General features: G+C 36.5%; 1 protein-coding gene across 4 annotated transcripts in view; it reads left to right on the top strand.

Moving 5' to 3' along the window:
* Positions 1-24,320, top strand: part of gabrb3 (gamma-aminobutyric acid type A receptor subunit beta3) — a gene marked incomplete at its 5' end in the record, with an annotated part of 94,656 nt that overhangs the window by 53,868 nt on the left and 16,468 nt on the right. For all 4 annotated transcript variants that reach the window (XM_079840547.1, XM_079840546.1, XM_079840545.1 and 1 more), the window contains 4 exons: positions 6,266-6,486; positions 9,578-9,660; positions 11,563-11,700; positions 15,306-15,458. In XM_079840547.1, the coding sequence (XP_079696673.1) occupies positions 6,266-6,486; positions 9,578-9,660; positions 11,563-11,700; positions 15,306-15,458 (595 nt within the window). The remainder of the gene's footprint in view (positions 1-6,265; positions 6,487-9,577; positions 9,661-11,562; positions 11,701-15,305; positions 15,459-24,320) is intronic.

Genomic DNA, 24,320 nt, shown 5'->3' with positions numbered 1-24,320 from the left:
GACAATACTGTCATTTACACTTTAAAATCTCACTTTTCTCAAATTCAAAATGTACTCCATTCAGATTTGAATGCTCTTCAAGATTGGCTCTATTCTAATAATGTATTACTTAATAAAGGTAAATCTCATACCACGATCTTTGATACAAAGTGTATGTTTAAATTAAAATCTAACAATAATGTGTATTGATGGCATGTACTTGCACCGAGTAGATCAAATGAAATATTTTGGCTTATGGCTGGATCCCAAACTTGATTTTAAACCTCACTTTGACTATATATTTCGTAAGATTACATTTGGAACCAGTGTATTGTATCGATCTAAAACATTTTTACATTTAACATTCTGAAAAAAACTGGATTTGCAACTTATATTACCGTTTATTTTTTATTATGCAGATGTAGTTTATCAGAATGCCTCTAAAACTAATCTCTTGCCTCTTACAGCTTACAATACAGCTAACAATACATTTTTGTGCATATTTGGTATTATGGTATTATGTATGATTTACTCAAATGGTCTCCACTCAATATTAGAAGGATTTAGGATAGGATAGGAGAAAGTGATTTAATATAGATAGAAAAAAAACACACACTTCATCTTTAAATGTAACTTTTGTTTGCTTATTTATACACACAAAAAATATTTTAATCTTTTCTATTTATCACATCGAGCAAGCAACCCCCACTACGGATCAGTGCAGTTTTCATGCTGACATATACACAGTGCACAGAGGAATCTCTCTTATTGCTGTTATTCTGATATTCCCAGTAGACGTGGTGTTGGTAAGTTGACGTAAATGCTCTCTGACTGGCATTCTTGAAAGCTTGTCTTTGAGAGCACACACTCCTCACCCATCTGATGACACGATCACCTCAGCCTCCCAGAGGGTCTCATTTATTGACAGGATTTTTCTTTCCTTTTCTATGATTGATCCTCCTCTTCACAAACGTCCATATTTTCAAATACTATGTAGGGTGTAAATATGGTGAAAAGTAATAGTTTCTATAAGTCACTTCAGATTGTATATATTGATAATAATAATTATGTATACTTTTGGTAATATCCTTCAAACCACTAGATTTTACCCATTTGTCAGCGCGAACACTGGTGGAACCAAATTAACTAATCAGAACATAGTAAAAACAGGGTCACGGATAACACAAAAAGGCATACATGCAACAATATGATCTCATATTCTTTTATATATGATTTATTAACCACAGGTCAGAATAAGAAAATTGTTTCATTTTTACTCAAATATATCCATTACGCTGAATGAACATGGTTTGTTACTCTGAATGATATTTTGCCAAAAAGGGAGATAATATTGCCATTGTTCCATAATTGTAATGTTTTTAGTATTAATCTATATAATAAAATTGTAATAATATTCCTGAGTAAATGACAGCAGAAGCAGATGTTGAAATATAATAAGCATTTTGTGCTACTGTTCTGATGCTCCTTGCCATGTTTGCTTAGCTTGTCACTTTGTTTCTGACTTGCTCTGGTCCAAAAAATTACTCCTTGCGGCTATATTTGTGAATACTTTTTGTTTTGTTTGACAAAAGTAGGACATCAAATTTATCAATAATGCGAATTAAACGATACAAAAATGCATTAGATTATGAATATTTTTAAGTTTAACATATTTGTCAGTGATAAACATTCCTCAATATAAATAAGATGCTAAAATTGTTACACTGAATGATCTCTTACAAACTGCATTTTCAGGACAAAAGTCCCCTGGTTGTTTAAATACCAAAATATATAAAAATGACAAGTTATGTTCACAAAATTTATTTGAAATATTAAAGTAGGCACTTTACTTGCATGTTTTTTTATGTATATTAAATTTAATTTGGTGACGTCTCGTCTTTGACCCATTTCCACTTATAAGTTAACTTATTATTATATAAAATAAGATACATTTATAATAAATGAAATTTCCAGCCTTGTAACTGTAATCTGAATCTAGCAGGAGTATGTCTCCGTTCTGTTGTGAGTTCCCTTGCGGTTGATATCAGCCCCTACATTAATAGATTGTCAGTTTCAGATTTGAAATAATGTCTCTCTGTTTGTTTCTCTTGCTTTTCATCTGTTATTTTTATCTGTGGGACAGGGGAAGTAGTGTATATGTCAGCACGTGGTGTCACTTTATCATGAGGGAATCCCTCTCAGTGGAGAACAACAACAATGATTTACTGAGGAGTCATACCCTGAGATGTAGCGAGCAGCATCTTAAGATGACTTTATTTTGAGCTGTTTTTTTACTTGCAGCTTGAATGTACTACTATAACATTTTGCCTAGTAATGAATGATTGATGCCTTTACTTTTGTGTGACCACAGCAGCACAGTTCCCCAGATATCAAAAGTATCAAATTCGCTCAGCTGGCACGACTGCATCTGTTTACTCCATTATTAAATATGCACGAAAATAACACTGGTTTTTTTACAGTTTTCAGAGCACTTCTGGCTTTGCTGCTTTATCTGGATCATGTTAGACTAATGTACTGTGTGATACAGTACATTATTATATATAATCATTCATAACTAAACATTATGTCTGTGATGGAAGTGTCTCTGTGCAATGGTGTTGATGATATTGTATTGAAAATACCGGTAGTTAAGAAAACATTACCAGACACAAATGGCCCTATACACAGGTATTTGAGAGATGAGTATCCTCTACATCCTCTCCAGCGAGATATACAATTTACTAGGTACATTTGTATACTGTTGGTAAAACTGTGCAGAAAACATAACAGAAAATATAGTAAGTGAAGCTACCAGCTGTCACGGTTATGTTCTGTTTAGTTCAGTTTCTGTCATGTCTGTATTAGTTCTCGTTTGTTTCTATGGCATCTCATTAGTTAATCACGGTCGGGTGTTCAATACATCTATGTATAAATATCCCCTGTGATGTTTATTCTGTTGTCGGTTCACGTTACGCTTTCACGTTAAGGAGTTGTTGCTATCTTGAGTCATTGAGGAAAGTGACGTGTGAGTTTCTACTATAAAGCCTTTGAGTTTGTGACTCCAGCTATTTTATAGAAAAATGAGCTAATATATTCTGGCTAGCTACACAAGCTATTTGGCAAATTTGGGCTTGTAAAAGAAATAGTCAAAAAAAATATCTATATATATTTATTATTATTATTTTTTATTTTAGTTACACTACCTTCAAAAGTTTGGTGTCGGTATGATTTTTTTGAAGGAAGTCACTTCTGCTCACCAAGTTGAAATAAAAACTGTAATAATGTGAAATATTATTAAAGTTTAATATAACTGTTTACTGTTTTAATGTTTTAAAATTGTATTTATTCTTGTGATGGCAAAGCTGAATTTTAGCGTCTTTACTCCAGTCTTCAGTGTCACATGATCCTTCAGAAATCATTCTAATATGCTGATTTGGAGCTCAAGAATTGTTTTGGAGACTTTTGCAGATTAATATTTTTGCGGTAACCATGATACTTTTTTCCACACAAATCTTTGATAAATAGAAAGTACAAAAGAACAGCAATATTTTGTAACAATGTAAAAGTTTTTGCTGTCAATTTAATGCGTCTTTGCTGAGTAAAAGGGGGAATATATTAATGACCCCAAAATATTTGGTGTATATAAACTTATATTGTTTGTTGCTACTTATATTACTTTTCAACCCAAAATGAAAATTCTGTCTTCATTTACATACCCTATTGCTGTCCAACCCTCTTTCTTCTGCAGAACACACACACACAATTTTGATTATTATTTTTGAACATTGACTCGTTGCATAGCCAAGAAAACAAATCTTGTTTTCAACAAAACAAAATCTTTATTTTGAGTTTCAAAAGAAGAAAGAAAGTCATACAGGTTCAAATGATGAGTAAATGATGACAGGATTTTCATTTTTCGGCCAACTATCCCTTTAAATCTTCACTACTGTGTTGCTACCACCCAACATTGACTGGGGTATGAAGCATTTTTAATTCTAATTAGGATTAGTATTACTTTTGGTAATGTAGGGGTATAATGTATTGTGAGAAAGATTTGTATCCATCAGTGTCATTTAGGGGATTAATTAAAACAAAAGCCTTACAGAAAGAGATGAAGGGAGAAAGGAGGAGAATAAGATGCAGGAAGAATAGGGGTGGAAAGAATGGAAGTCTGAGAGAGAGAGGGAATCACAGACATTAGTAATCATAAAGAAGGTGTCCCTGTCATGTCGTCCCCCCTCATCTCGTTAGCTAATGAACTCAGTTTACACGCTCTCTTGCACAGCCTCTGCTTTCACAAATCTGCTGGCACAGTCTGAAGTCAGCCCCAGGGACCGAAACCCGTTCTAACATATGTTTCTAAGTGAATTACTTCTTATTACATCAACAGGTTGTGCACATTGTGGTGGACAGCATGGCAGGCCTTTGTTTTACCCATGAGTACCTAATGGCAGACACACATAGTACACACACACACACATCCGTGCTTCCTACTGGATTTCAACCAGGTTCAACTCTGGCCCAGGGGACAAATAAGGTCCATAAATTTTGTGATTTCAGCCCTTTTAAAATTCATTGAGTTTCTGAGGCGGCCCAAATAAGGCCTATCATGCCAATGCTTTAGTTTGATTGAATTTCTATACTGTGAGTCGTTGAGGTCATATAGTATAGCTCTACGAGCTGATGTCGAGTGGACTATGGAGACTATATGGCAATGGTAATGGAAATCCATAGTCCGTGCAGCGCAGACCAGACTGCCTCGCAGAGATGGCCACGCAGCATCTTCGTGGCAGACAGACTTGAAAGATGGAGGCCGAAGGCAGCTTGTTTTCAATCCAACTTTTGACGTTTCTATAAATATTACTCAGACAACAGAAAATCTATTTGCTGAAGGCCACAGCCTTTAGATTTCTATTTCTGACCTTGACAATTTTGACCCTTCAGGGAAAAAAAACTGAGTGTGTGAGCGCTGTTCCCAAATCTAGGGTGAATTCCGAACAGCATTTTTACGTCCTTTATGGACACTATGAGAAGGGGACACAACTAGAAGGGTCATTCCAGAACAAAAGTGAGCAGCTGAATGCTTTCTCAAAAGGCCTTTTTACAAGGATGTTAGCTAAGGGTACATATGATGGTCACTTTGAAGGAGTAATTTTGTCATTTATGATCACACGGTCTTAAATAGATCATGTGTATCCTCACAATTTATTGTAAAAAAAAAAAAAGAAGGTAATTGCTTTTATTTTTGGTGACCTAGTGCCACATGAAATGCACAAAGACACAATATTTGACATGATATATTGTTTTATGTATTTTGGAGCAAATACTGTTTTATGTATTTTGAGCAAGTTTTGAAAACTTTTTGAGCAAGTTTTATGTATTTTGAGCAACCTCCCTATTCTAGCTTGTGCTACGCTAAGAAATGTCTGAAATTTTGTATTTTGAGCACTTTTTGCATTTATTTGCCTCTTCACGATGAATCGCTTCCTGTATTCCTCATTTGTAAGTCGCTTTGGATAAAAGCGTCTGCAAAATGAATAAATGTAAAAGTAAATGTCATGATACACAATCATACACTCTAAAAAAAAAAGGTTCTATATGGCACCAAAAATGGTTCTTCGTCGTAATCATAGAGGAAGCACTTTTGGTGCTATATAGCAAACTTATCTTAACATGTTCTTAATATGGTAGCGGTGCTATATAGCACCTTAGTCAAAGAACTGGTGAAGAACCTCTGAAGAACCAAAATTGGTGCTATATAGCACTTAAAAAAGGTTCCCCTATGATTACCAAGAACCATTTTTGGTGCCATTTTTAACCTTTTTTTTTTTTTAGAGTGTAGAAATAAAAATAAAAAACACAATTGTGACCCTGGACCACAAAACCAGTCATTAGGGGTAAATTTTTGAAATTGAGATTTATATATCATCTGAAATCTGAATAAATAAGCTTTCCATTGATGTATGTATTTGTTAGGATAGGACAATATTTGGCTGAGATACAACTATTTGAAAATGTATTTTGGCATAAAAGAAAAATCGATAATTTTGACCCATACAATGTATTGTTGGCAATTGCCACAAATACCTGTGCGACTTATGACTGGTTTCTGTTCCAGGGTCACAATTATTAAGTACTATTGTGAACACTTTTGTTCTCTTCTTTCTATGCACACTTAGTGAACAAATTGCTATTTAAATACTACGGCTAAATGCTGTTGATGCTTTTTATTATAATTTTGTTTGATAAAATGAACTGCTAATGTTTCTCTTTCACTTTCCTACAGGACTACACATTGACCATGTATTTCCAGCAGTATTGGAGGGACAAGCGGTTAGCATATACTGGAATCCCTCTCAATCTTACTCTAGACAACCGGGTAGCTGACCAACTCTGGGTTCCTGACACGTATTTCCTAAACGACAAGAAGTCTTTCGTCCATGGTGTCACAGTGAAGAACCGCATGATCCGCTTGCATCCAGATGGCACAGTTCTTTATGGATTAAGGTGAGAACTAACTGATCACTTAACCAGGGCCAAAAACAGGATGGGGGACAACCAGGAACCACTAAGCCTTGCCTATAACTGTGCAAGGGCATCGTTTTGGTTTGAACATGGGGTGGGGGGCTGAATTGTGAACTGTTTTAGACGTCCTTCGTGAGATGTATTTATTTATTTATTTGTTTGTTTATTTTTGCAACATGTTTTTTTTTTTTTTTGGTATCTTACCTATCTTCCACACATGCAATGTTGGTTGATAACATAACTGCAATAAAGTAATAACCTAGTTAACAATTACTTGTTTACAGAGGATATGCATTTTATACCTGGAGCCTTATCAGTTTGACAGAATTTTTTTCTTCAAAGTGCCATGGGAAGTTAAACTAACTTTACTATTTCACTTTAAAAGGAAAATGATCCCATGATTTACTCACCCTCAAGCCACCCTAGGTTTATATGACTTTCTTCTTTCTGATGAACACAATCGGAGTTATATGAATCAATATCCTGATGCTTCCAAGCTTTATAATGACAGTGAAAGGAGCCCACGAGTTTGAAGCTCAAAAAAGCACATCCATCCATCATTAACTTACTCCACACGGCACAAGGGTGTTAATGTAGGCCTTCTGAAGCGAATCGATGGGGTTTTGTGTGTATTATTTATTAATTAATGTGTATCAATTAATACAAAATGTTATCCAAAATGGTCATTCAAAAAAAAAAAATCACATACTTTGTTTGTATTTGACGTTTTAACTATTGAGGGAAAGGGTATGACAATACGTAGCTTCAACCAACAAACAGATTGTGAGAGCGTGCCCTTTTTTTGGTCAGTGCACTCGCCTACTAAATTGCATAAGTGCTAATGTGTGCCTTTATCTTGTTAAAACCCTTCAGTGTTATCAGAGTCTGGTGAGCTGCTTTGCTCGTTCCCAAAGCGGAAGTGCATGGGTATGCCTTCATCCTCTGTACCAGCTGGAGTGCACTATGAGCCAGTTACCGTAGCCTAATTTAGCTTTTCATTTCGTTCCAAATGAGATCCCGTGGACTAATGCAGCCATATGCTAATGAATGGTTTTTGCTTATAAAGTTTATTGAACCATTTCCATCCTTTTGTGATTCATCTCCTTGCGCTCGAATGTAACATCAGCTATCCATTGAACATCATTTTACAGTTCATCTAGGGAGTTCCCTGGCTTTTTGACGAAGCGATAGTGTAGATGGAGGGCTTTTATTTGTTTGCCTGAGCTGGGTGCCATTAAAGAAAGAAGAGCTTGCATATTTATGGTAAGGCATTTATGTGTGTGCTCTCATTAAAGATGGAATGAAGACACTGAGTTTCCTCTTTAATTTACCCGCTCTAGGAAGGAAGGACCTCTGAAACATAGTAACAACCCACTCTAAAGCAATGTTATATGCTCATATGTCAAAATTCTTATTTGTGGTGATCCTTAAATCTAAATCGAGGAAGAGCATGCAATAAAACAGACAAAAAAGTGTAATATCTGCTTTAGTATGTTGTTGGGATGCTTTACTGGAGGAATAAAAATGAGTAAACAATCAAATTGAATTTTTTATTTTCCAAGTAATTTTATTTTTCAAATTTTAGTAATTTTATGTACTTTAAACTAGTAATTTTATGTACAGGATCAGTGTTCTTCTTTGGAAAACTTTTACGTCACAACATTCCAAAACAAAATATTGTACTTTTTACTGCACCATGTTTCATATTGAATATCATTTAGTACTTAATTACATTAAACATGTAATACTTTCTTACTTTTACTCAAATAGAATTAATTCAAAGCTTTACTTGAGTACAAGTAAGAAAGTATTACATTTTTAATGTACAAAAACATAATTTTTGAAATGTAGTGCAGTAAAAAGTACGACATAATGCTTTGGAATGTTGTGAAGTAAACATTTTCTCAAGAAAAACACTGAAAAGTACAGACACTTGAAAAATGTACTTAAGTAGAAAGTAAAAATAATTAACTTCTGTCCGCCTCTTACCTTAAGTAATGATGCATTTCCAGGGCCATAGCTTAAATTTACAAAGCCTGGGACAAAAATTAATAAAACTTTATATTAGGTGGCCTTAACTACTATGTACTAACATTTGATATTGAAAATAATCATTTGATACAATACACTTATTGTGTACATACATGTTTTTACATTGTACATACATTTTAAAAATTACCTGCATGTAATTAATTTCTGTATTTACATTTATAATTAGACTGTTGACACTTCCCTTACCCCTAACCTTACCCTTAAACTTACCCATACCACCCACCTGTCCCTAACTTTACCCGTATCCCACCTCAATATCAGCCAATAGTTTTGCAATACAATATTATGAACATAATAAGTACATTGTGCTTATTTTTTTATATAAGTATATCGTCGTTAAGGCCACCTAATATAAAGTGGGACCAATAAAAGAAATGAAACCCCCTGCCATAGAGTACCTTAGTGAGACCCCCTTGGTTGTACAGCCTACCACAGCCCTGCATTTATCCAGATAAGATTAGAAGGATTTGAACATGATCTTCCACATATGATATGCTTATTTCAATTGTTACCAGGAAGTTAAATCAATACCTGGATGGAATTGTTACCTGGATGAGAAACCAAAACTCACTTAAAATGTTCATTGATATTGACTCACAAAGAACATTTGTCATTTTAGTCTAAGCTCACACTTGTAGCAAAGTAACACGATGAATAAGGGTTAGATGAGACCTGGGCTTTCCTTGAGTTTACCACTAATCAGTAGCCACTTTTATGGGACAAAACCGCATTTTCATATATTCAGATCTGCACTATTTGTTTGTGTCCACTGATGCATATGCATGCTCTGTGCTATATTTGGTTCAAAAGCCTTTTGAAGGGCAGGAGGAGCCATATTTTAATTTGTTCCATCTTGCGCATCCTGTTTACGAAGAGATACACAAAAGTTTTTCATTGTGGTTTAGCGAGAGTGTTACATGCTATATATCACCGTAGAAGAGCTCTGTGAGCTCCTGAATGTATAGAATTGTGGCTTCGATTTTTCTGTGACCTGTGTGTGTGTGTGTTTCTGTGTTTCTAGAATCACCACCACTGCTGCTTGCATGATGGATCTGAGAAGGTATCCATTAGATGAACAGAACTGCACTCTGGAGATAGAGAGTTGTAAGTGTTCTCTCTCCTCACTCATTTACACACACCCTGCTGCAAAGACCAGCATACATTACCATGCTGGTTTATACTAGTTAGTCAGTGCTAGTTTTGTGCTTTTCTCACTGGTAAGCCAGCATAGTCATTAATATTAAAAAATAACATTAAATGTACAGGATTACTGATTATAATGTTGTATCTTTCTGCTGTAGTGCATAAAGTTATAGTAATAAATATTTACCCTTTGACAATTCAACTTCCTTTTAGGTTTTGAATAGAAAATATTGTATGACCATATCCATTATACCATATACTCTACCGTTTAAAAGGTTGGGGTCATTTTTTAATGTTTATTAAAGAAGTCTCTTCTGCTCATCAAGGCATTTATTTGATCAAAAATACAGTAAAACAGGTCTATTGTGAAATATTGTTACAAGTAAAAATAACTGCTTTCTTTTTGTAATATATTTTAACATGTCATTTATTCCTGTGATGGCAAAGCTAAGCAGCTGTTATTCCATTACTCTTCAGTGTCACATGACCCTTCAGAAATCATTCTAATATGCTGATTTGCTGAAGAAACACGTGTTGAAAATATTTGTGCCGCTAATACATTTTTTTGGGATTCTTTAATAAATAGAAAGAAGTTCAAAAGAACAGAACATAAATTTTTTTTTTTTTTTTTTGGCAACATTATAAATGACTTTACTGTCACTTGATCAATCGAATGCCGCCTTGCTGAATAAAAGTATTCATTTAATACAAAAATCTTACTGACCCCAAACTTAGCTTTCCTGTAGCTCAAACAATAGAGCGTGGCGCTGACAATGTCAAGGTCATGGGTTTAATTCCCAGGGAAAGCAAGAACTGACAAAATGTAAAATGTGTACCTTGAATGCAATGTAAGCCAAATTTAAACATAGTGTAGCTGAAAATTAAACCTTTTTAATATGAGTGTGTAGTTTTTGCTGAATATGTTATTTTAGCAGGTTTATTTTGAAATGAATGCAAAATGAAATTTTAGCTTACCTTGTAAATCAATTGGCAGACTAACTGAAAACAAAAAAAGGAAATATTGTTTTATCATTATTACTTATTTTTATGATTAAGACAAATGATCAGCCTATATAGTAGGATTTTCGACTCTTGAATCTTGCATGACACCTGTGATTGTTTGTAAACTTCTGTTGACAGAAGCATTTATTCTCCTTAAATTGCATTTAAACAATCAATTCTCTCTGAACAATCACTTCTTTAACGTCTGGTTATTCAGCTTGGTAGTAACCAAACTTTAACTTTAGTAATAACCAAACTTTTAAGTGTACTCAGTGCTTAAGGCACGCTAATAAAACCACCTAGCTCATTATGTTTTACAAACACAGCAAGACTGGTATGAAATGGAGCGGTCTGTGTCACAGTGGGAAGTCTGACCCCTAACAGCTCCCCACACAAAACAGATGCTCATATGCATGATTATGCTAACAATGCACTTGCGCTGTCTTTTTTTTTTTCCAGCATATGTTACACATACCAATTATGGAAAAGAAATGCTATTTCCAGGGACTGCATCCTTATAATTGTAAATGAGGGAAAAAAAGAACAAATATTGTTTATTCAACATAATTTGGACAGGGTTGCTGTGATTAGTGAGATGAAGGAAAGGGACCAAAATTGTTAATGGGCTATGTATAAAAATAATATATAATGTTATGTATAATATAATATAATATAATATAATATAATATAATATAATATAATATAATATAATATAATATAATATAATATAATATAATATAATATAATATAATTAAGCTCTGTAAATCTCTCACTAAAACATGATTTGTGATCTGAGATTTACTTTGGGCCAGTCATTTATATTTTACTTTTTGACCAAATTGATTTATGTTTTTCCTGCAGATGGATACACAACAGATGACATCGAATTTTACTGGAAAGGAGGAGAAAACGCAGTTACGGGTGTGGCACGTATCGAGCTCCCACAGTTCTCCATTGTGGACTACAAACTTGTGTCCAGAAATGTTGTCTTTTCCACAGGTAAAGTAGAAAGACAGGTTGTAGGTATAACCAGCAAGATTAAAAACACTTTGTTTGAAATTCCATGTAATTTTCTTTTTTTTGCACCAGACTTCAATTTTTGTCGTGCTTATTCAGCAAGCTTTTTTCAGCATCTTTGAAGCTGCATGACCCTATATATGCAACCTTGAGGTCATAACCCCTTAAGATGCAGATAGATTTTTTGAGCATTACAAAGCTGTGAGCTGCATCTTTATATTATTACAGTAAGTTGATTCTCTTGTGCTTAAAATATTGCGTAAAATGTCTACAACATAACCTGAATCCAAAAAGTGAACTCAATGTATCTACTCCTCTGCATCCTGCCAGGCATTTTATTGTGCCGGAAAACGTGGCTATGAATCTTAGAACTGTTTGCTAGCACTTACTTTTTATTATTTGTGCAAGGCAGGTTTCAGAATACTTGTTTGCATCAGGATAGTCAGTAAAGGGCCGCCCGAATCGTTTGTTATAATTCTTGTTACATAGTCAATAACAATATAATTGATTAAATACTGAAATAGTGAATTGTGTTGTTTTAAGAGTGTAATTTTCTAGTCATGTAATTACGCCTCTGAGAAAGTGTATAGCTTAGATCTGAGATATAGGCTTGTGCAAGGTTCCAAGAAGTCTATCTGCATAAAACACGCCGTTAGTCTAGAATAACGGTGTTCGTAAAAAAATTTAAGCTCTGATCAAGATGAATGTTTTTAATCAAGTGGATTTACGGCACAGAAAATTGATGAACACAACAGTTTTACTTCTTTCTTTTTTTTGTTACGTTTTTCTGGTTGTCCTGTTTTCTGCACTGGCTCTCACGAGATAGATATTCCCATGTACCGCTTATTTGAAAAGCTGCCTAATTGGGGCCTGTGCATCAGATATCTTTCTTCCTCATGATAGAACAGACCAGTAATAATGAAGGAGCAATTACCACTCTATTTCCTCAAGCTTCTAAAGAGAAGAACAGAGATGGAAGGGGGGGGGGGGGGGGTTGAGAGATGGAGTCAGAGAGGGAAAAAACAGCCACTTGATACAAACCATCACATATTCATGAGGTAGAAGACCCATTGCATAAATTATTCTCTTCTAAAACTGAGGCATTCATAGAGGCAGCGCTGTAATGATTATTCCCCACCCTGAATTAATGATACACAGAAAGAGACTGGCTATCTTCTGCACATAGTGAAAAGGATTATGGGAATCGTGAAGTTGGGATTGAGGTGGATGTGACTATATTGCTGATGCCATGATGAGCTTTTTCTACTTGGAAAAAACCCCACTTTGGGTGAAAATTGGGTATAGTAGAGCCCAACCTAGCCCAAACACTGTAACAATAACTCTTAAAGGGATAGTTCACCCAAAAAAATCCATAAGGCTTTCGTGCATCTACAAAACAACAAATGAAGATATTTTAACGAAATTGGAGAGATCTCTGTCCCTGGATTTAAAGTGTTTTTACCATAACCCTTGATGGGTCAAAACGTGGATCGTGAAATAAATCCATATGAATTGAAAGGTTTAATCGAAGTCTTCTGAAGAGCACGATCACTTTATATAATGAATAGATTTAATTTAGACTTTTATAAACATTGATCAAGCTCAACCGTACTTGCTTGACGCACGAGAACAAACTTCCTTGGTTCTTGTTGAAGCTCAAAAATGCTGGCGTGAAATGCGAGAATGGACCTCATTGGTTCTCACACGTAAAGCAAGCATGCTTGAGCATATCGTGTATATACGTTCATGTATATGTGAATAAAAGCCTAAATTAAATCTGTTCATTATTTAAAGCGATTGTGTGTTTTCAGTAGACTTGAATTAAAATGCTCGATTCATATGGATTTATTTGACGATCTCTTTATGAATGTTTTATATGGTCTGAGTTTTGGGTGAATAGACTTTTCATTAAAAATATCTTGATTTGTGTTCCAAAGTTGAACAGAGTTCCTATGGGTTTGGAACAACATGAAAGTGAGTAAATTATGAAAGAGTGATCATTTTTGAGTGAACTAACCCTTTAACATATCCAACTTAACACAGTAACATTAACCAGCAGTGTGAGTTTAGGGGCGGGACTACCTGTTTCTCTGACCAATAGAAGATAGGGGAATGTTACATAGGTGTTGGTGTTTGTACATATCTAATACCTCACAAAACCTTTCCACCCAAATCACATAAGTAATTAGTCTGAAGTGTGTAGGTAGCGCAAGTTCATCTCGTAGGTTACATGTTTTTATTGACCGTGATGTGAGTACAGGTTGCATAATGTGCAATCTGTAGGTTGTGTTATATGTGTGTAGGATGTGTGATTTATTCATAGGTTGTGTGTATGTTTGTGTGTGTATGTGTATCTAGGCTGAATGCTTGTTAGTTGCATTTTTTTTCACCTCCATAAATAACTGAGGTCCATTGACTATTGTCAATAGTGTAGCAATGTATTAAAGCTCAGCTCACACAGGAGTTACTTTCAAACCAAGCAGCTTTCTGTGAGCTTCACGTTGCGAAATCTGCGTAGGGAAAATTCTTGATAGTCTGGATTCCTATTGAAATGACCGGATTTTGTCAATTGTAAATGTGACGGTAAATCTCTTGGCAAGCACATGTTCCTGTCCTGGCTTGGGGATTGGGCCAAAAATGCCACTGAATATTACAAAAATACTTTAGTTTTCTCCTGGAATTCTAAATATGAGGGCAAAATTGCCTTTGTGTGATGTTTTTATTTTCTATTTGTTGATTTAAATTGAATCTGTAAGTGTAAAAGATGGTTTGTGTTATATATTTATCTGACATTATTTTAAGTATGAATCGAATTGAATATGAAAGTATTTGACATAAAAATATGACCGTACATTTTATATCAAGTTTCAAGTTTATTATATTTATAGAGCACATTTAAAACAACCTTGGTTGACCAAAGTGCTGTACAGAAATTACCTACATATTATGTAGTTAGAATAAATATGTCCTTATTAAAAATGCTGATTAAGATCAATTCCATGGGGTGAATATTGCCTCTTAAAGTAAATTCTGCGTTGGCATATTTTTGTTTGAGATGGGATGTTTGGACAGTATATCATTCTGTAGCAGGGGGCAGTACATTCACTAGTTAGAGAGCATTTGATTGGACAAAAATGTGTGTAGTGCATGAGTCAATAATGTTTTTCTTTTTTTTTCTCAATTCTAGACGGCTTCAGAACTAATAGACTTGAACTACAAGCCATAATAGTCGAGTTTTGATTTCATAAGGGGCTTTAACATTTAACATTTACTCACTATTTCATTCTCTTTTTTTGTCTCCTTCCACACTGTGGTGTTTGTGCTCAAGGCTAAGCTACAACAAATCACAGATTTTTTTTTTGTCCACGCTTGCTTGTTGCCATAGCAACAAAAGCTACCCGTGCTGCCAATGCTGCTGATGTAAAATGTAAAGAATTGCTCCAAAGCTCTTTGAAATAAATATCCATCTTCTCTCTCTCTCTCTCTCTCTCTCTCTCTCTCTTGTGTCACCCTATTTACTTTTCCTTGCAGTCTTTGCTTCTCTTTCTTTTCGTTCTCTTTAACTATCTTTCTCATTTTTTTAACAGGTGCCTACCCTCGACTATCTTTGAGCTTCAAGTTAAAAAGAAACATCGGCTACTTCATCCTGCAGACCTACATGCCCTCAATCCTGATCACCATCCTGTCCTGGGTCTCCTTCTGGATCAACTATGATGCCTCAGCAGCCAGAGTGGCATTAGGTATGCTATTTATTCATTAGCATGTCCTGTATGCATCTGACAGGATGTATGTCCTCTGTCGTTTCCACTGTGGAAGTGCATGCTTTATTTAACAGAACATTGTTGGATGTTCCAATAACTAGAATGCCAGCATTCCGTATTCTGTTTGAATTGTAACTTTTTCTATACACACTCCAGTTTTCCTCAGAGTCCTCACCCTCCCTTTGGTTTACTTTTTCTTGGATCTTGCCTCCAGACAAACACCGGCACACACATATACACTAGCTCAGACACATACGCAGACAGATATTGTAGGGGTGCATGCATCATTTAACAAGGAACAGGGTAGACCCAGGTAGCCACAACCCATTGCTTTTGACACACTACAGCAACTGCTCACAGAGAGAGACAGTTCTCAGTGTGTGTGCCTTTGCTCTGATGTTGTTATTCCAGAATGAGGAGTGACTCAGTTTGCCCGAAAGGCTACAGAACCTCTCCAGCTGCAGCGAGTCGCAGGACTCAAAAACCAGCATAAACACACTCCCATTGCCCAAAATTTAGGGAATCCTTTTGGAGGCAAAAACCTGCAGCAACATAAGAATTTACAGTTTACATTAATGTAGTATAAAATATTTGCGTGTGCCATGTATTATTATACTTGTTATAGTATCACATTGATAGCAATTGTATGTCAAGTCTCCTGTGCACTGTGCAATAAAGAAGTACTATTTTAATTATAATATTCATATCAGTAAGTCCCAAGCGATATGTCAGTAAATATGTTAATGGATTTGTAGTATATATAAATAAACTTATTTTAAATGCATTTTGGTAAGTTTTTTTTCACTAGGGAAGACAGGTTACAAAAACTAAAACTAACTATAGCTTAACTATAGCTGCAAAAATGCAGATTTACAGATTTGGATAAGAATACTTTATTTTTGTACTGAAACACAAAAAGATATTGTAATATTTTGTCAGTAGTTTTAAAATGTAATAATATCCCTTTTTATATGTAGAATTAAATACATACACTACCGTTCCAATGTTTTTTTTTTATTATTATTATTATTAAATTGATCAAAAGCAGCAGTAAAAAAAAGTTTACATTTTCAGAAAACTTGCTGTTGTTGTTACTATTCATCAAACAATCCTGAAACAAATTATCACGCTTCCACAAAAATATTAAGCAGCACAACTTTTTTCAACATTGTTGATAATAATAAAATAATGTTTTTGAGCACTAAATCAGCATATTACTGTGATTTCTGAAGAATCATGTGGCACTGAAGACTGGATTCATGGATTAATGCAAAATTCAGCACTTCCATCAAAGGAATAAATTACATTTTAAAATGTATTTACATAGAAACGAATTTATATTTGAATACTATTTAAAAAAATCTTACTGATCCCAGCTTTTGAACAGTGTACAGTATATAGTATCATTTAAAAATAGCATATATATCATTGTAATTTGCCAGGCTATTAAAATTGCTTTTATGGAGGTGACTACGTTTTATTATTTGCTTGTAGTATTGCTTACTACCTTTTTCCCAAAAGCTATAGCTGAACTACTTTAAGCAGCTATTTCCATTTCAGTCAGGATGCTGCCCAGGAGCACCCTGCCTTTTTAGACAGTTGACAGCAGGGCAGCTTACTTGGTTGTGAAACAGAGCTACTGTGAGCGCCTTTTAAACTAAATTTCAGTCTCACTGCCTCCAGCCTACTCACTGCCTGTGTGGACACCAGACTAGGGGCGTATGAGCTCGGATTTACAAAAGCTTCTACTGTAGAGTCTTTTATGCATGTGCAAAATTATCATCTGGGCATTTTTAAATCACAGAGATAGATCACAGAGTGCAGTACAATATCTTTTTAATTACATGTTTAATGTGCGTGAGAGTGTGTTTGTTCATGCACCCAGGTGCAGCTCTTTGAGATGGATGTGATATGTTGGATATGGGCCTTCTTTAGGGAAATTGTCCTCATTAACCATGTTAAGCGGAGAAATGAGAACACTTTACACTGGGAGGGAAGAGTCTCCTGGGTCCCCCACACATATACCACCCATCTCACCTGCCTCTACGCATCATTACAAGGCCCCCCCACCCCCGTCCATCTATTTTGTAGCTCTCTCTCTCTCTCTCTCTCTCTCTCTCTCGCTCTCTCTCTCTCTCTCTCTTTCTATCTTTTCTTTGTCTTTTTCTGCTGTCCTCCCACAGCCAGGCAGCCAAATGAAAACAAAGGGATCAATGTAGCTAGAAAACAATTACATTTAACTTCCATTTCAATCCCAAGGCATGCTGCAGCACAGATGAATCTCTGCCTTAAATGCCTCTGTCTCGCCACCTCCCACTGCCTCGCTGACTCCATCCATTCTCTGCAGCCACATCCGGCCGGCCCCGGCCTTATATCTCGCACTCCATTACTGCAGCACACTTAAAGACTTCCTTTCATTTCAGAAAGGAAGTTATCAAATGATGCAAGAAGCAAACATATCGAATGATGTGGATGATGTTTCATTGATGTCTTCCAATTGTTTTGCTGACGTGATCAGACGTGTAGATCTTTTCAGGGGAGATTATTGTAAGATCTTAAGACTGGTGGTTAATGACTAAAGTAACGTTTGTGAAACTTTTGCTTATGAGTCTGGCTCCCTTTTGGTATGTAACAGCTAATTCCCATTTGATAAAATCATATCCCATCCTATCTTTTTCTTGTTGAATGTCCTGTTTCACTGGGACATGCAAAGATGTTACCAAGATGGCTACTGAGTAGGGCTGAAACGATTCATCGAGTTACTCGATTAACTCGATTACAAAAATTCCTCGAGGCAAAAATTCTGCCTCGAAGCCTCGTTAAATTCCTATGACGCGCACTATACGCGCAGGGATCTGATTCACACGGACCGCTGTTCAATGTTCAGGAAACACACCATAGCGCGTGATACATTTTGATTTTAGTTTAGATTCTAGATGCCCAGAATCACTATAGTAACTGCATGTTTTACACAGTTTATGTAAGTTGATTACCGTTCTCATAGCTGCCACACACACACACACACGGCGCGCGCAAGCCCCAAAGCCAGATCGCTTTCACTTTCGTGCTCATAAAGTAAATGCTTTTAAAGCCTCGCCAGTTTGAACATTGAAGCGATTGTGCACTATTCAAAAACAACAATACGGAAAACGTATCCGTTCAGTGCTCAGCTTTTTTCGGTGTCATAGAGCCGAGCCGTGTCGCGTCTTTGACAACGAGCGCGCGCCCTGAAGGCAGACCTCTTTTCGCGTGAAGATCGCGCTCGGAGAGCAGCGCAGAAACGCAGTGTCAACGCTGTCCTGTGACTAAAGTAAAGTCACTAAAGTAGCTTAGAAACTCAACCGTTATAGGCATACATTTGAATACCTTTGAAGTAATTACAAACCAAAGCTTTATAATGAATAGAGACGGTATGAGTAATTCACACACACAATCACTCTCTCATTAATGCATCCAAATAAATGTAATGTAGGTCTACTGTGTTAATGTATCTGTATCTGATGTACAACAAACATAAATCTGCCCCACAGAATAACTGCTGAAAGTGAACCGTTTCCTTCAAGTATTTTAAAATCACAAAGAAATGCACTTTTTGCATTTGTTGGAAAAATTCCAACTTTAATAGTAGAAAATCAGTAACACACACACACGCATGCACCCTCCTCTCTTTCGCGCCAGTCAGACCAATCGTGGCAATGCATCACATATGCTTAAACTTTTATGTAGCCACGCAACAATAATTTCAGCATTCACTGTATACACCAGGACGCGATGTTGTGACGCAATTTTTCGAACGGATGCTTCACCTAAAATGCACCGCTATGCAAGTGATGCAAGCCAAATGCAGCGCTCTATTGAAAATGAATGCCGTACCAAACTGCAATGAAGCCTCACACACACACACACACACACACACACACACACACACACACACACACACGCGCGCGCGCACACACACACACACACACACACACTGACACAGGTTGCTAGGTTACCATAGCAAATAGGCTCACCCCAGAAATTATATATTATTTGTTAGTAGCCTAATGGTAAATGCTGCAGGTGTAGAAATCTACATAAAAGATTTTTACTTTGATGTCAGGGCTAGATTACAGCATGAAACCTGTTGTGCATATTAATAAATTAAATTGCTTTTCCTCTTCATTTTCGTTATGCATTATTTGTTTTGGTTGTTTAAAAACAGATTTTTTTTTAATCCGATTAATCGATTAATCGATCGATTAAGTGCTAGATTAATCGATTACAAAAAGAATTGATAGCTGCAGTCCTACTACTGAGTTGACTGGCTTGCCTTAAAGGAATAGTTGAAAGTTCTGTCATAATTTCTTCGTACACTGCAACGGACATGATATGACGCTCTACAGCGTCTTGACTTTACTGCAAATATCGCTATTTTAATTCAGCCAAGAGATCACGCCATGACGTATCCGCCTGTTTCTCCAGCAACCAATGGGTGCTGGCCTACTTCCGCTTTCCGGTATTGTGTTTCCTGTTCAGCGGCTAACCTCTACTAGCGTACCATGATATCGACAGAGAAGGCAACATTACTTTGATTCGAATAAGTTCAATAGTTCTGTGTTGGTATTTTTTATATTTATTTATTTTTCTGTGGGCGGACATGCAGTAAGTTACTATTTTATATAACTTACGAGAAACCGAGAAATGTCGACACGTCCTCTCCAGCAGCTTGAATGTTCCCCTTTGCCATGGCAACTCTCAACGGCCACCAGGACTTATGCAGTTTTATAAAAGCTATTTATTATTTGTTGTAAAGTGTAAGAATCACCTCAGAAAAATGTATTCTTCTGTCAGGCGCAGTGAAGCCTAGGACAAACGCTGTCAAGATGAGATGGTGTAGCCAGGCTATGTTTGTGTCATTATTCCAACATTATGTTCATAACTTGTTACGAAATAAAAAGTTTAATACCTCCGAAAAATTAACTTTCCTCTCTTGTCACCATAAGCCTGCCCTGATGTGAGTGTGGCGCGCACTCTTCAGTTGTGGAGGCGCGCGCACGCTGTATATCACGTCACAGAAGTACACAAAGTAATCGGATCAGGTCGTTTACATGGTGAAATTTTTCATTTGATCGGTTCATGAAAAGGGTTATCCCACCCCTCTTAAACCGATTACAATTTAATTCGGTTTGGGCATTTTTATTCCGATTAAGGTGTTTATGAATGGCCATTGCTTCATGTCATCTAGCCACTCCGTCAGACGGGATGGATGAGGGACTGTTACGGTACTGTCGTCACGACTTGTTAAAACATCCATGGTGTGTATCCACCCCCGGTTTTTTGTCCATTTGTGCTTCATCCATGGAGAAACACCGGCTTTTACAGCAAACAAGATAGCAAGCTACAAGGTATCAAACGTACACAAGCTTTGAACCGGAAAAGGACAACCGACTTCCGGTTCAAACCCGCTATGAATCATGGGTAAATTCGCTCACCAGGACAAAGGTGGATAGATCTTCTACTGGTCACATGTCATCACGTGATACGAATTCGCAGGTCAGAGTTCACCAGACTTGAGCTTTGAAATGCAGCAAAATGCGATTTTTTTTGCATTTGCATGCGTTTGAATTTTAGTCAATGTAACGAAGATTTATGATTCTTAAACCGTTCTGAAAGGATTTTACACTGATCAACAGATTGACTGAACAGATTGGACTCCAAAGAAGAACTCACTTATGAGTTGCTACTTCTTGCATAAACTCTCATGAAAACACCAGTGGGAGCCAGGACAGGTTTCAGGATTTAGCATAAACATAATATGGAAGTCATTTTAACCACTTTTTTAATGTTACTTTTTGTCATTTTGAATATTGACCATCTTCACTTTCATTGTATTCAAACGAGTGGCCATGATGTTCAAAAAATTCACCTTATTGTTCAACAGATGCCAGTTTGGAATTACATGAAGTAATATAAAGATAAAGTTTTCGTTTTTGGGTGAACTATTACTTTATAGGAACTTTGACTAAACACGTCTGGTCAAAGTGCCTGAAAGAACTGATATAGATCTTGAGTGTTTGCCAATGCTGTGCATTTCAAAAGTCTAACTCAAAAGAACGCCATCCCACACTATTCACTGCAGACAGGTCTGTGTGAAGGTATGTTTGTTCTGGTTAGGTAACTCCTCTGCGCTGAACTCTCTGTGCTGAGCTGAGTTTGATCCTCCCTTGCTGTGACCTGGTCATGCACAAATCAATGCAATGTGCTCCATGTGCAGCCCTCTTCTTCACACCAGAATGCTGCTTTTGAGTTTATGTAAGCTAGGACAGGCATCCATCTGCCCACACATGTCCTCTCTCACTCTGGGGACTTGGGCCTTTACAGTGAACACACAGTGGGAGTGAAGTGCCAACCATTTTCTTTGATCTGTATGGTTGTTAAATTGTATTCTACGTTCCTAATATTCAACTCTTGTAATAAAGCTTGTGAGTAAAAGGTCTGAAAGACTAGACATGCTAATTTTAGTTGAACTTATGCAGTTCTATGATAGCGCACCTTTTTTCAGGGCATTTGTTGATGCTCTGTACACTTAATTCTGTCAGCTTATATGAATTTATGACAGACTGGTCATTTAATATAGAGCAGCTATTCCCAACCAACTCTTCAGCAGAAGGTAGATTTCGTTATTGCTCTTTTTAAATTGCAAATTAAAATAGAATAATATATATACAATTAAATTAATGTAATAATTTTATGCTTGTTTTTTAATTTGTTCATTCATTTATTTAGGGTCAGTAACCTTTTTTATTTTTTATTCAGCAAGGATGCAGTAAATAGATTTAAAAAAAGGACAGCAAAGACATTTGATTGAGTGTTTGATTCATCAAAAAATCCAAAAAAATATGACACAAATAAGACAAAATTCAGCTTCCCTATAACAGGAATGAATTTCATTTTAAAACATATTAAAATAGAAGACCGTTATTTTACCATTATTTAGACTAAATAAATGCAGCCTTGATGAGCATAATAGACTTCTTTCAAAAACATTTTGTATAGTCTTTTTGTATAGTTACATGAATGAATTACAATTAATTTATAAAGCAAGAAAGCAAAGCAAACTGTGTATAAATTGTTAATATGAATATATTTAGCCTATATAAAGACATCGGTAACGCAGCTGGGCTTTTATTAACTAACATTAACAAAGATTAATAAATACTGTAACAAATGTATTGCTCATTGTTAGCTCATGTTAATTAATACATTAATGTTAACAAATGAGACGGTTAATTTTTTTAAGTTGTCTTTGTTACACTGTAATTATACATTTAAGTACTGAAGTAATATTAAGTAACTACATGTACTTATTATAGGGTTAGGATTAGGGTTTGGTTTGGTTTCGGGTTAGTTGCATGTAATTATGCAAAATGTATAGTTATTACTATAGTAACTACACATAACATACACCAATCAGGCATAACATTGTGAAGTGAAATGAATAACACTGATTATCTCTTCATCATGGCACTTGTAAGTGGGTGGGATATATTAGGCATCAAGTAAACATTTTGTCCTCAAAGTTGATGTGTTTGAAGCAGGAAAAATGGGCAAGTGTAAGGATTTCAGTGAGTTTGACAAGGGCCAACTTGTGATGACTATACGACCGCATCTCCAAAACTGCAGCTCTCGTGGGGTGTTCCTAGTCTGCAGTGGTCAGTATCTATCAAAAGTTGTCCAATGAAAGAACAGTGGTGAACCGGCGACTGGGTCATGGGCGGCCAAGGCTCATTGATGCACGTTGGGGAGCAAAGGCCGGCGTGGTCTGATCAAACAGACGAGCTACTGTAACTCAAATTGCTCAAGGGTGTCAGAATACACAGTGCATCACAGTTTGTTGTGTATGGGGCTGCATAGCTGCAGACCAGTCAGGGTACGCATGCCTGTCCTCCGCCGAAAGTGCCAACAGTGGGCAGGTGAGCATCAGAACTGGACCATGGAGCGATTGACGAAGGTGGCCTGGTCTGATGAATCACGTTTTCTTTTACATCATGTGGATGGCCGGGTGGGTGTGCGTTGCTTACCTGGGGAACACATGGCACCAGGATGCACTATGGGAAGAAGTCAAGCCGACGGAGGCAGTGTAATGCTTTGGGCAATGCTGGGAAAACTTGGGTCCTGCCATCCATGTGGATGTTACTTTGACATGTACCACCTACCTAAGCATTATTGCAGACCATGTACACCCGTTCATGGAAACGGTATTCCCTGGTGGCTGTGTCCTCTTTCAGCAGGATAATGTGCCCTGCCACAAAGCAAAAATGGTTGAGGAATGGTTTGAGGAGCCCAACAATGAGTTTGCGGTGTTGACTTGGCCTCCAAATTCCCCAGATATCAATCCAATTGAGAATCTGTGGGATGTGCTGAACAAACAAGTCCGATCCATGGAGGCCCCACCCTGCAACTTACAGGACTTAACAGATCAGCTGCTAACATCTTGGTGCCAGATACCACAGCATCAGGGGTCTAGTGGAGTCCATGCCTCGACTGTACAGGGCTGTTTTGGCAGCAAAAGGGGGACCAACACAATATTAGGAAGTCATAATGTTATGCCTGATCGGTTTATGTAACAATGACACTGTAAAATAAAATGTTACCAATGAGACCTTATTTTAAAGTGTTACCAAGACAGGCAAAGGTAGTGCATGTCTTCACTTGACTAATGATGCTATAGGCCTATTGATATCCAGTGCAGTAAAAAAATTTACCAATTTCTTTTTTTCTTCTTTTGGTTTGATGAAGGGCTACGTAAGACTTGGGGATACATAAGACAAAAATATTGGGAGACACTGCTAGGATAAT

The sequence above is a fragment of the Gobio gobio genome (genome assembly GCF_949357685.1).
Source record: "Gobio gobio genome assembly, chromosome: 17".
Lineage (NCBI taxonomy): Eukaryota > Metazoa > Chordata > Actinopteri > Cypriniformes > Gobionidae > Gobio > Gobio gobio.
The sequence above is the reverse complement of the archived record's forward strand: the minus strand, read 5'-3'. Positions and strand labels throughout refer to the sequence as shown.